Source organism: Nyctibius grandis, chromosome W (assembly GCF_013368605.1).
Source record: "Nyctibius grandis isolate bNycGra1 chromosome W, bNycGra1.pri, whole genome shotgun sequence".
In the NCBI taxonomy this organism is placed as follows: domain Eukaryota; kingdom Metazoa; phylum Chordata; class Aves; order Nyctibiiformes; family Nyctibiidae; genus Nyctibius; species Nyctibius grandis.
In genome coordinates, this window is record NC_090694.1 from 3581626 (window position 1) to 3594737 (window position 13112).

At 45.4% G+C, this 13112-nt stretch overlaps 1 protein-coding gene across 5 annotated transcripts in view; it reads right to left on the minus strand.

Moving 5' to 3' along the window:
* LOC137675734 (splicing regulatory glutamine/lysine-rich protein 1-like) overlaps nucleotides 1–13112 on the minus strand; it is a 74791-nt gene that overhangs the window by 23097 nt on the left and 38582 nt on the right. For all 5 annotated transcript variants that reach the window (XM_068421927.1, XM_068421926.1, XM_068421930.1 and 2 more), the window contains exon 9: nucleotides 10683–11177. In XM_068421927.1, coding sequence (XP_068278028.1) covers nucleotides 10683–11177 — 495 coding nt within the window. The remainder of the gene's footprint in view (nucleotides 1–10682; nucleotides 11178–13112) is intronic.

The following is a 13112-nucleotide window of genomic DNA, read 5'->3' on the forward strand; positions in this document are numbered from 1 at the left end:
AGGCCTTCTACAGAGAGCTGGAAGTAGCCTCAGGATCGCAGGCCCTGGTTCTCATGGGGGACTTCAACCACCCTGATATCTGCTGGGAAGACAACACAGCAAGGCACCCACAGTCCAGGAGGTTCCTGCAGAGCGTTGATGATAACTTTTTGACACAGGTGGTGGAGGAGACAACACGGAGAGGTGCGCCGCTAGACCTTGTGCTAACAAATAACGAAGGTCTTGTTAGGGATGTGAAGGTGGGGGGTAGCCTTGGCTGCAGCGACCATGAGCTGGTGGAGTTCAGGATCCTGCGTGGAGGCCAATTTTCCTTTCAGTGATTTTTACTTTCAGCTAAGTTTCTTCTACGTAACTGCACTTTCTGAAACTAACTGCATGTTTTGCAGACAGTGTCTGCTTCCAGGACTGATAACGCTCGAAGTTTATAGTTATCACTGAGGCACCGGTAGGGATGTTATGCAGAAAGGCTCTTGCTTATACTTATTCCTAGAGGAACCAAGGTCACTGCTAAATTCCTCACTGCTTACGAGTGAAGAGCCGAAGGGGGGTCGCACCTGCAGGGAGGAGCAGACAGGGCAGGTAACCCAAAATTGACCAATGAAGGTATTCCATCCCATACACGTCATTCTCAGTATAAAGCGGGGGGATCATGAGGATCTCGCTCTCTTTCTGCTATGGCCGGTGTCCGAAGAGGACTCTGTTTTCCTGCTGCCCCCAATCCGTGCATTCCTGAATCCAGTTCTCGACCGTCGCTAGGCCCAGCCTGGGCCTTCCCGGAGCCTGCCCTGCAGTGCCGGTGGTGACGTGGCTGACTTCAGGGGAGCTTGATCTTGGTTTTGTATATATATTTGTATATATTTTATTATTTCTATTATTATTATTATTATTATTATTATACTCTTTTTCATTATTATAGTTTATTAAAACTGTTTTAACTTTCCAACCCGGAAGTCTCTCTCCCTTTTCCCTTTCCCTTTGGCGTGGGGGGGGGGGAGGGTTAACAGAAAGCGTCTGCCACAGATTTAATAGCCGGCCCAGCTTTAAACCGTGACAGATCACAACCCTGGACTTCAGGAGAGCTGACTTTGGCCTCTTCAAGGACCTCCTTGGGGGTATCCCATGGGATCGGGCTCTAGAAGGTAGGGGGGTCCAAGAGAGCTGGTCAATATTTAAGCATCACTTCCTCCAAGCTCAAGATTGGTGCATCCCTATGAGTAAGAAATTGAGCAAAGGGGGCAGGAGACCTGCATGGATGTGCAAGGAGCTTCTGGCAAAACTCAAACGGAAGAAGGAAGTCTACGGAATGTGGAAAAAGGGACAGGCCACTTGGGAGGAATATAGGAAGGTTGTCAGAGTATGCAGGGATGCAATGAGGAATGCTAAGGCCCACTTGGAATTCAATCTGGCAAGGGACATCAAGGACAACAAGAAGGGCTTCAAGTACATCAGCAGCAAAAGGGAAAATGTGGGCCCGCTGCTGAATGAGGAGGGTGCCCTGGTGATGGAGGATACAGAGAAGGCTGAGTTACTGAATGCTGCCTTTGCCTCAGTCTTTACTGCTAAGGCCGGCCCTCAGGAATCCTGGGCCCTGGAGGTACGAGAGGAAGCCTGGAGAAAGGAAGACTTTCCCTTGGTTGAGGAGGATCAAGTTAGAGATCATTTAGGTAAACTGGACACCCACAAATCTATGGGCCCCGATGGGATGCACCCATGAGTGCTGAGGGAGCTGTCAGATGCTATTGCCAAACCACTCTCCATCATTTTTGAAAGGTCATGGAGAACAGGAGAGGTGCCTGAGGACTGGAGGAAGGCCAATGTCACTCCAGTCTTCAAAAAGGGCAAGAAGGAGGACCCAGTCAACTACAGGCCGGTCAGCCTCACCTCCATCCCTGGGAAGGTGATGGAACAGCTCATTCTGGATGCCATCTCTAAGCATGTGGAGGAAAAGGAGGTTATCAGGAGTAGTCAACATGGATTCACCAAGGGGAAATCATGCTTGACCAATCTGATGGCCTTCTATGAGGACATGACTGGCTGGGTAGATGAGGGGAGAGCAGTGGATGTTGTCTACCTTGACTTCAGCAAGGCTTTTGACACTGTCTCCCATAACATCCTCATAGGAAAGCTCAGGAAGTGTGGGTGAGATGAGTGAACAGTGAGGTGGATTGAGAACTGGCTGAATGGCAGAGCTCAGAGAGTTGTGATCAGCGGTGCTGAGTCTAGTTGGAGTCCTGTAGCTAGCGGTGTTCCCCAGGGGTCAGTACTGGGTCCAGTCCTGTCCAACTTAGTCATCAATGACCTGGACAAAGGGACAGAGTGCACCCTTAGCAAGTTTGCTGATGACACAAAACTGGGAGGTGTGGGAAATACACCAGAAGGCTGTGCTGCCATTCAGCAAGACCTGGACAGGCTAGAGAGTTGGGTGTAGAGGAACCTCATGAAGTTCAACAATGGCAAGTGTAGGGTCCTGCACCTAGGGAGGAATAACCCCATGCACCAGTATAGGCTGGGGGTTGACCTGCTGGAAAGCAGCTCTGTAGAGAAGGACCTGGGCGTCCTGGTGGACAAGTTCACCATGAGCCAGCAATGTGCCCTTGTGGCCAGGAAGGCCAATGGTATCCTGGGGTGCATTAGGAAGAGTGTGGCCAGCAGGTCAAGGGAGGTTGTCCTCCCCCTCTACACTGCCCTAGTGAGGCCACACCTGGAGTACTGTGTCCAGTTCTGGGGCCCCCAGTTCAAGGAAGAGAAGGAACTACTGGAGAGAGTCCAGCGGAGGGCTACAAAGATGGTCAGAGGACTGGAGCATCTCTCTTATGAGGAGAGGCTGAAGGAGCTGGGTCTGTTTAGCCTGGAGAAGACTGAGGGGGGATCTTATCAATACTTAAAAATACCTTAGGGGCAGGTGTCAAGAGGAGGGGGCAACTCTTCTCAGTGGTGCCCAGTGACAGGACAAGGGGCAATGGGCACAAACTGAAACATGGGAAGTTCCCTCTCAACATGAGGAAAAACTTCTTTACTTTGAGGGTGACAGAGCACTGGAACAGACTGCCCAGGGAGGCTGTGGAGTCTCCTTCTCTGGAGATATTCAAAACCTGCCTGGACACAACCCTGTGCAATGTGCTCTGGGTGAACCTGCTTTGGCAGGGGGTTGGACTAGATGATTTCCAGAAGTCCCTTTCAACCTTAACCATTCTGTGATTCTGTGAATCTAATTTTCAGTTTCTGCTTTTCATATTTCAAGTTGAAGAACTACAGCTGGGTCTGACAGTGTTACTATCTCTGTTAAATTTGTCTATACAAAGATTTTTGTGCACCTGTTTTTATTAACACTCTTAAGCAACACTAATACAGCAAAATTTAAGAAAAAAGTTTGAAAACATTGATAGTGATCCTGTGTCTCTAAATCATACACAGAACTAACATTCTTGTCTCAAAGGAAAAATCCCACAGGCTCATGACTGAAGGCAACTTCCTGTTGATTTAAATAAAGTTAACTAGGAACAGCTCTGAGATTTGACTTAGACTATGTCCTGGTTTCATTGGGATTTGGTTTCAGTTTGTGGCCAGCCATGGTGATCAAGGCCATTAGCAGTTAAATCCAGGGCAGCTGACCCTGGCTAGCCCACAGGTGTATTCTATATCATTGACATCAAGCTCACTATAAAAGGGAGGGCTTGCAAGAGAGAGGTGGGGCTGGTTTTGCTTTTCTTTCTTCTGGCATCTCTTTTTCCTCATTGCTAATGATTAGTATTCCTGAACAACCTGCTGCAACTCTGTAGCCAAATATACTTTTGTGTGTTTTGTGTTAGCACTTATATTGGTTTCTTTATTTTATTAAATCTGTTTAATTTTAACCCATGAGTCTCCCTCTTTTTCCCTATTTCCTTCGTCTGTTGGGGAGGGGATATTGGGTGAGAGAAAAACTGCTATTGTCTAGCCCTGGGTGCGGGCTAAACGAAGACAGACCAACACCAGGTCTAGCATTGCTAGGATCTTTAATTCTGAGACAGACAGAAACTTTGGGGCAGAGAGATTTCTCAGTGCCTGTCTCCAACTAGTAGTACTTGGAAGAATGGTGGCAGTGTGAACTAACTTCCTGGAAAGAGGTAGCTTTCAGCCTCTTCATATTCTGTTTGCCCCTAATTAAGGCACAAATTTTCTTTTTGACCCTGATAGAATCTGAGCCTTGCTAATGCAAGCAGAAGTTGTCAGTGGAATGTATGGGGTCCCTCTGCCTTCTTTAGGTTTAAAAAAAAAAAAAAAAAAAAAAAAAGGCAAAAAATTAAGAAAAAAAAAATCCCAGACAGATAATATTTAATGGGTAAGACTGATTGGACTTGATATTACCACCTTCAGGTTGGGCCATTACTGGGTTATGAAGGAAGATACCACTTCAGCCATCAAGTCTTCTCTTTGGACAAAGTCCCTACCTATCTCCTTTGCTAGCCTGTAGATGTCCCTTCAAAAAGGAGCATGATTCTCTTCTTCTGGTCTGTGTCTCTTCCTTCAGCTAGGAATCAAAAATAGCCATCTGATTTCTAGTACTTGCATGCTGTTTGTCAGTAAAGCAAGGTGAGCTGCCACCTAGTTCTTAGAAGGTCCTGTATGTTCTATTCCATCTCTTCTCCAAAAAGACTAGAAGACTATTTGTCCAATACTTTACACTCTTCAGAAAAAGGATCTGCATCTTCAAAAACGGTTCCAACTCAACACTGCAGTGTAAATCCAGACAGCTGAAATGCCACGTTGTCGGATAATCTTATCCTGAATGGTTTGTAACCATTTCAACTAGGCAAAGTCAATCACCAAAGTAAATGGACACCTCTAAATACAAGCTAACCAGGACTTGGTAGCCCAACCTATTGACAAATACTTTTCAGAATAACAGAATTACTGAGGTTGGAAGAGCCCGCTGGAGAACACCTAGTCCAGACCCCCATCTTCCCAAAACAGGATCAACTAGAGAAGGTTACTCAGGGCTATGTCCAGTCAGGTTTTTAATATCTCCAAGGATGGAGACTCCCCAATCTCTCTGGGCAACTGGTTCCAGTTTGCTCAGAAAACACACAATTTAAACACTAGAAAAAAACTTTTATTTCCCATATCTCAATTTATGCCCACTGCCTCTTGCCCTGTCACTGACCATCACTGAGAAGAGTTGGGCTCCATCTTCTTCACACTTTCCCATCAGTATTTAATATGCACTGATAAGATTCCCCCCTCAGCCTTCTCTTCTCCAGGCTAAACAATCCCAGCCCTCTCAGCCTCTCCTTGTATGATGGATACATATAAAAAACAGTGTATTTCTCTCATCCTCTATCTTCAAAAAGAACATTGTCCCTGTTTAATAGCATCTGTGTAAAAAAATTAGTTTCATATCAAAGTAGGGCTCTGTACTGTGAGTCCATTAGAAGAGATGCACTAAATTTCACTAGAATTCTCTGCACAAGTACATGACATTTGAGCCTTCCGTGACACTTTCTTAAATAGCAAGATGCTTAAGGGGAGCATAATTGTTGCAAACTAGAGTATGAATTTTTTGTAACGTGCAGCTAACTACACTTGCTATTTGACATTAGGATCTGGGTCTTCCACCAAGGCTCTTACATAAGCTATACATTACTGTACTGGGTTTGCATAGCAAGGTTTTGGTAGCAGGGGGGCTACAGGGGTGGCTTCTGTGAGAAGCTGCTAGAAGCTTCCCCATTTCCAATAGAGCCAGTGCCAGCCAGCTCCAAGATGGACCTGCTGCTGACCAAAGGTGAGCCAGTCAGTGACAGTGGTAGCACCTCTGTGATAACATATTTAAGAAGGGGGGGGAAACTGCTGCACAACAGCAGCCAGGACAGAGGAGTGAGAATATGTTCAACATTTATCAATATCTTTATCAATGATCTGGACGAGGGGCTCGAGTGCACCCTCAGTAAGTTTGCAGATGACACAAAGTTGGGCAGGAGTGTTGATCTGCTGGAGGGTAGGAAGGACCTGCAGAGGGATCTCAACAGGCTGGATCGATGGGCCGAGGCCAACTGTATGAGATTCAACAAGGCCACATGTCGGGTCCTGCACTTGGGTCACAACAACCCCATGCAATGCTACAGGCTTGGGGAAGAGTGGCTGGAAAGCTGCCTGGTGGAAAAGGACCTGGGGATGTTGATCAACAGCCAGCTAAATATGAGCCAGAAGTGTGCCCAGGTGGCCAAGAAGGCCAACAGCATCCTGGCTTGTATCAGAAACAGTGTGGCCAGCAGGGCAAGGGAAGTGATCGTCCCCCTGTACTCGGCACTGGTGAGACCACACCTCAAATATTGTGTTCGGTTTTGGGCCCCTTACTACAAGAAAGACATTGAGGTGCTGGAGCGAGTCCAAAGAAGGGCAACAAAGCTGGTGAAGGGTCTGGAGAATGAGTGTTATGAGGAGCAATTGAGGAAGCTGGGGTTGTTTAGTCTAGAGAAAAGGAGGCTGAGGGGAGACCTTATTGCTGTCTACAACTACCTGAAAGGAGGTTGTAGAGAGGTGGGTCTCGGTCTCTTCTCCCAAGTAACACAAATGATAGGACGAGAGGAAACGGCCTCAAGTTGCACCAGGGGAGGTTTAGAGTGGATATTAGGAAAAATTTCTTCACGGAAAGGGTGATCAAGCATTGGAACAGGCTGCCCAGGGAAATGGTGGAATCACCGTCCCTGGAGGTATTTAAAAGACAAGTAGATGTGGTGCTTAGGGATATTGTTTAGTAGTGGACTTGGTAGTGTTAGGTTAACAGTTGGACTCGATGATCTTAAAGGTCCTTGCCAACCAAAATGATTCTGTGTGATTCTGTGTATGTGAGAGAAACTCTGCAGACACCAAGGTCAGTGAAGAAGGAGGTGGGGGAAGGAGGTGCTCCAGGCACCAGAGCAGAGATTCCCCTGCAGCCCATGGTGAAGACCATGGTGATGCAGGCTGTCCCCCTACAGCCCATGGAGGTCCACGGTGGAGCAGATATCCACCTGCAGCCCGTGGAGGACCCTACGCCGGAGCAGATGGATGCAGCCGAAGGAGGCTGTGACCCCATGGAGAGAGGAGCCCATGCTGGAACAGGTTTACTGGCAGGACTTGTGACCCCATGGGGGACCCATGATGGAGCAGTCTGTTCCTGAATGACTGCACTCCGTGGAAAGGACCCATGCTGGAGAAGTTCGTGAAGAACTGCAGCCTGTGGGAAGGACTCACAGAGAAGTTCGTGAAGAACTGTCTCCCATGGGAGGGATCCCACGCTGGAGCAGGGGAAGAGGGTGAGGAGGAAGGAGTGGCAGAGACAATATGCGATGAACTGACCGCAACCCCCATTCCCTGTCCCCCTGTGCCACTCTGGGGGAGGAGGTAGAGAAATTGGGAGTAAAGTTGAGCCTGGGAAGAAGGGAGGGGTGGGGGGAAGGTGTTTTAAGATATAGTTTTATTTCTCATTACCCTACTCTGATTTGATTGACAATAAATTAATTTAATTTCCCCAAGTTGAGTCTGTTTTGCCCGTGACAGTAATTGCTGAGTGATCTCCCTGTCCTTATCTCTACCCACGAGTCTTTAGTTATATTTTTCTCCCCCTGTCCAGCTGAGGAGGGGGAGTGATAGAGTGGCTTGATGAGCACCTGGTGTTCAGCCAAGGTCAACGCACCACAATTACTTATCTAATTCAACACTCCTGAGGCATACAGGCAGAAAATGTTATGTTTTCAAAGCTGACAGAACTATCTCTACTCTGCAGGTATTCAACCCATGAAATAATGTTAACAATGCATTAAAATGGGAAGCTGCATATACTCAAAGAAGCCACAGTATTTTGCCCATAAACCTCCAAAACATCATGGACATTTCATATAACCCAAACAGAATGTTCAGAAACCATTACAGCCTTTTCTGCATTATATGAACCATGAACTCCTGAATTTTGTGGGCTATGGAAATTTTGCTTTTGTCCAGGGAAGTGACTATAATATGTAGAACTTTTCCCAATTCATCCAGCATTTCATTCTCTCAAGGTAACAGATAAAACTTGGTATCTAAATTTGACATGTGATATTACTGAATTCCATAATTGCTGAGGTATTCAGAAAGGACTTTTTCCACCAAAGCTTCTGAATTTAAATTAGCTGCAATGCTTTTAGAACATGTCTGAGTTAGTCCACTTACAGAGCTTATAATCAGTCTCACAGCCTCCTTTTGCTGTACTGAATTTATCCAGACTTCCACCCAGTTTACCCTCCCTCAAAGGCAAAAACAACAGCTGGATTAACCTTGACTGCTTTCCTGTTTACTATCAGCATGGTTAAGGAATGTTAATTTTTACTTGTATCTGTCCATCCTTATCTTCCAACCAAGATACATTCACTTTCTGAATAGCTAGTCAGCCAAGTGACATGCTTGCTTCCTGCTGTTCAGCCATCCAGCCAAGAAAATTGATTGCTCGCCATTATTAAGGTGGCCAAGTGGCAAATACTACCACCCAACTGTTCATAAGCCCAACAAATTGCTCTACAGACCGTCACTGTACAGTATGTAAGTAACCAAGAAACTATCACAGAATCACAGAATGTTAGGGATTGGAAGGGACCTCGAAAGATCATCTAGTCCAATCCCCCTGCCGGAGCAGGATTGCCTAGACCATATCACACAGGAACACGTCCAGGCGGGTTTTGAATGTCTCCAGAGAAGGAGACTCCACAACCTCTCTGGGCAGCCTGTTCCAGTGTTCGGTCACCCTCACCGTAAAGAAGTTTTTCCTCATATTTATGCGGAACCTCCTGTGTTCCAGCTTGCACCCATTGCCCCTTGTCCTGTCAAGGGATGTCACTGAGAAGAGCCTGGCTCCATCCTCATGACACTTGCCCTTTACATATTTATAAACATTAATGAGGTCACCCCTCAGTCTCCTCTTCTCTAAGCTAAAGAGACCCAGCTCCCTCAGCCTCTCCTCATAAGGGAGATGTTCCACCCCCTTAATCATCTTCGTGGCTCTGCGCTGGACTCTCTCTAGCAGTTCCCTGTCCTTCTTGAACTGAGGGGCCCAGAACTGCACACAATATTCCAGATGCGGCCTCACCAGGGCAGAGTAGAGGGGGAGGAGAACCTCTCTTGACCTGCTAACCACACCCCTTCTAATACACCCCAGGATGCCATTGGCCTTCTTGGCCACAAGGGCACACTGCTGGCTCATGGTCATCCTGCTGTCCACTAGGACCCCCAGGTCCCTTTCCCCTACGCTGCTCTCCAACAGGTCTGTCCCCAACTTGTACTGGTACATGGGGTTGTTCTTGCCCAGATGCAGGACTCTACACTTGCCCTTGTTATATTTCATTAAATTTCTCCCCGCCCAACTCTCCAGCCTGTCCAGGTCTCTCTGAATGGCTGCGCAGCCTTCCGTTGTGTCAGCCACTCCTCCCAGTTTTGTGTCATCAGCGAACTTGCTGACAGTGCACTCTATTCCCTCATCCAAGTCATTAATGAATATGTTGAATAGTACTGGTCCCAGTACCGACCCTTGAGGGACTCCGCTAGACACAGGCCTCCAACTGGACTCTGTCCCATTGACCACCACTCTCTGGCTTCTTTCCTTCAGCCAGTTCCCAATCCACCTCACTATCCAATCATCCAGACCACGCTTCCTCAGTTTAGCTGCGAGGATGCTGTGGGAGACCGTGTCAAACGCTTTACTGAAATCGAGATAGACCACATCCACAGCTTTACCATCATCTATCCACCGGGTTACGTCCTCATAAAAGGCTATCAAGTTGGTTAAGCATGACTTCCCCTTGGTGAAGCCATGCTGAGTGCCCCTAATGATCCCCCTATCCTTGATGTGCCTAGAGACAGCACCAAGGACAAGTTGTTCCATCCCCTTTCCGGGGATGGAGGTGAGGCTGACCGGTCTATAGTTCCCCGGGTCCTCCTTCTTGCCCTTTTTGAAGACTGGAGTGACATTCGCTTTCCTCCAGTCCTCAGGCACCTCTCCCGTTCCCCACGACTTAGCAAAGATGATGGAGAGTGGCCTAGCAATGACTTCCGCCAGCTCCCTCAGCACCCGCGGGTGCATCCCATCAGGGCCCATGGATTTATGGATGTCCAGATTGCTTAATTGGTCCCTGACCCAGCCCTCATCTACCAAGACAGATTCCTCCTCTATCCTGACTTCTTCTGGGGCCTCAGGTGTCCGGGGCTCCTCAGGACAGCCTCCAGCAGTATAGACAGAGGCAAAGAAGGCATTCAGTAACTCTGCCTTCTTTTTATCCTCTGTCTCCAGGGCCCCCACCTCATTCATCAGTGGGCCTACATTGCCTCTAAACAGTGACTCAGACTTCCATCAGGACAAAGATGATGTTTGATGTCCCTCTATCATAACTTTTGAATGGCTCCAACACAGAGAAATGGCATAAGAACCATCTACTTACAGTCCTCAAGGACTATACTATACAGTTATGTGAAAGGCAAGCACCAGCTGCCCAACAAGGAACTTTTCTATCAAGCATCATACAGAGCTCTTTGTAATAGATTTTACTTTATAGGGAAATCTACAAAACAGAAAGAATACAAATTGAATAAATAAGTGACATGGTGATATTGATACATAAAAATTAGGATGCACATTTTTCATGGTGCATCACTGTACTGACAAGTCCAAAAAAAGCATGAAAAATTTCTAAACAAACCTGCTAGAGCTACGAGATCTTCTTGAAGAGCTATAGCTTCTTGGGGGTGTTCTGGATCTCTTATCTTTCTTCTTATTATCATCTCTCTCTTTTTCTCTTTCTTGCTCCTTCTTCTCCTTATCCTCATCTTTTTCCTTTTCTTTGTCTCTGTCCTCTCCTTTGTCCTTATCTCCCTCCTTGTCCTTAATCTTCTCTCTGTCTTTCTTCCCCTCTTTCTCAACATCATATTTTTCCTTGTTCTGGTCTACCTCATCCCTGTCTTTTTCCTTCTCCTTATCTTTGTCCTTATCCTTGTCCCTGTCTCTGTCCCTGTCCTTGTCTCTGACTCTCTCTCGATCTTTGTTTCGCTCTTTCTCTCTCTCCTGGTCCTTCTCCCTGTTCCTCTCTTTCCCTCTTTCTCTTTCCCTTTCTTTGTCTCTGTCCCGGTCTTTCTCTTTCTCCTTTTCTTTGGCCTTTTCTTTTTCCTTGACCTTCTCTTTGTCTCTTTTCTTGTCCCTGTGAAAAGCCAAATACAAATCATTAATTAATCTTTGAACTTTCCAATAAAAATGACAACTAACTCTTTAGCATACATTAATTGTTCAAGAGAAAAATGTGTGTTTCTGTTGAAAAATAGTAATTATTCAAAATTTTAATTTTCCACCCCTGTTCACCATGAGGGTGAGGCTATATAGCTAGGAAAAATTTGGAAACCAAATTGAGGAAGGGGGGGCCAAAATCAAATCAAACTGTGATCTTCAAAGTGATGTTATTACATTTTGAAAGAATATGTCTTTTCACCTCACAGCTATGTTACTATACATACATAAATTTTCTACATTTTGTCAGGAGTGAGAAACTCTACAATTTGTAAATCCATTCTTTACTAAAAGTGTGTCCATGTAAAATGGACTGCAGATTAACCACCCCCACATGAATAATGACAGCTGACTGGACAGAAGTCTTTATTCTACAGTGTTCTCTCACATAAATATCATGGAGCTGCTTGGAAGTCCAACATCAATTAATACACAGAAACAAAAAAAACAGGGATAAAATTTCACCAAATTCCCTCAAAAGGCAAATGTAAGGTCAAAACTCAACCAAGACAATTCAATCATCTGTAATGTCATTAGAATTTGAAAATTATTGAAAAATTGTTAACAGTAAAAACAAAAGCAAGGTAACAGAACAAGTCAGCTTCTTTGGGATAGGCAGAATGATACATGTTCATAAAAACAATGAGGAAAATTCCAATGGATGTTCTAGTAGTCAAGTCAAATAAAAATTTATTAGATCATAGCTTTGGCTGGAAGATTACGTTTTGGTAAAGGATTATTTGGAAGCACGAGACTGAACCATCTTTCCTTTCTAGCAAAGAGAACAGAGACACACGACTCCTAGACCTGCCTCTAGGACATATGAAAATGAACAATTCAGAGAGAGAAACAGGAGAAAGCACAAGAGAAGAAAGTTGATCAGCAGGATTTTTCATGTCCAAGAGAACCAGACTGACAGAAGTTGCTGTGTCTATTGGTATTGGTACCTATTCTAGGATTTTTAAAGATTCTCAGAGATTCCTTCAGACATGAAAGGCCCTACACACAGCCCCCACCTTTCTTCATTGGAACAAGTGTTTGGCTACTAATAAATAGTAGGCTTGTTTCATGGTCTGTGACCTTAAGACTTTGGTTCCCATCAGGTTTTGGCAAATACCTCTTTAGATGTCTCACAGAAGGAATGCAAGATCATAAAGATGAAACAGCACACAATCCCTGCAATAGCAAGGGGTCTCACAATGACCCAAGAAGTGCCTTCCAGTTATTTATCACAGAGATTTCATTGGACTTGCCCCTTTCAGTGAGCAGATATCTCAAGAAGCTACAGACAACAGCAACAGAGAGTCAAAAGGATCCATCAACGAAGCCCAGCTATGTAGCCTGCTCCTAACTGTTCCCACCGAGGTCCACAGATCTGCAGTTCTCTTTCCCACAAATCTTCTCCCCTCAGAAAAGAAGAGACAACTGCACAACCTAAGTATGAAGCTCCCTTTAAATGAGTCAGGGGAATTGCAGAGATGAAACAGAAAGAAAAGTATCAAGGCTTCTATTCATGAAGCTACTTTCATAGGCACTTTTGTTTTGTGAATATTTACTATTTCATCCCTCAGAAAATTACATTATTATCTAAGGAGATAAAGGAATTATCTTGTTGGAATTTCACGGTTCAATAATTAGACAATCAGATTTAAAAATTAATAGACTAGGTAAAATATAGATGTATTAGATCCTGAAATGTAAATATGCCACATAACAAACATATGCATTTGTGCCTACAGCAGCTTATGGCCAATATGAAATAGCCAAAGGCAAAAATAAAAGCTCATGCACAAAAACTTTATACATGTTCTCAGAATGCAGGATCAAGTTCAGCCTGAATCCAACCTTCCCA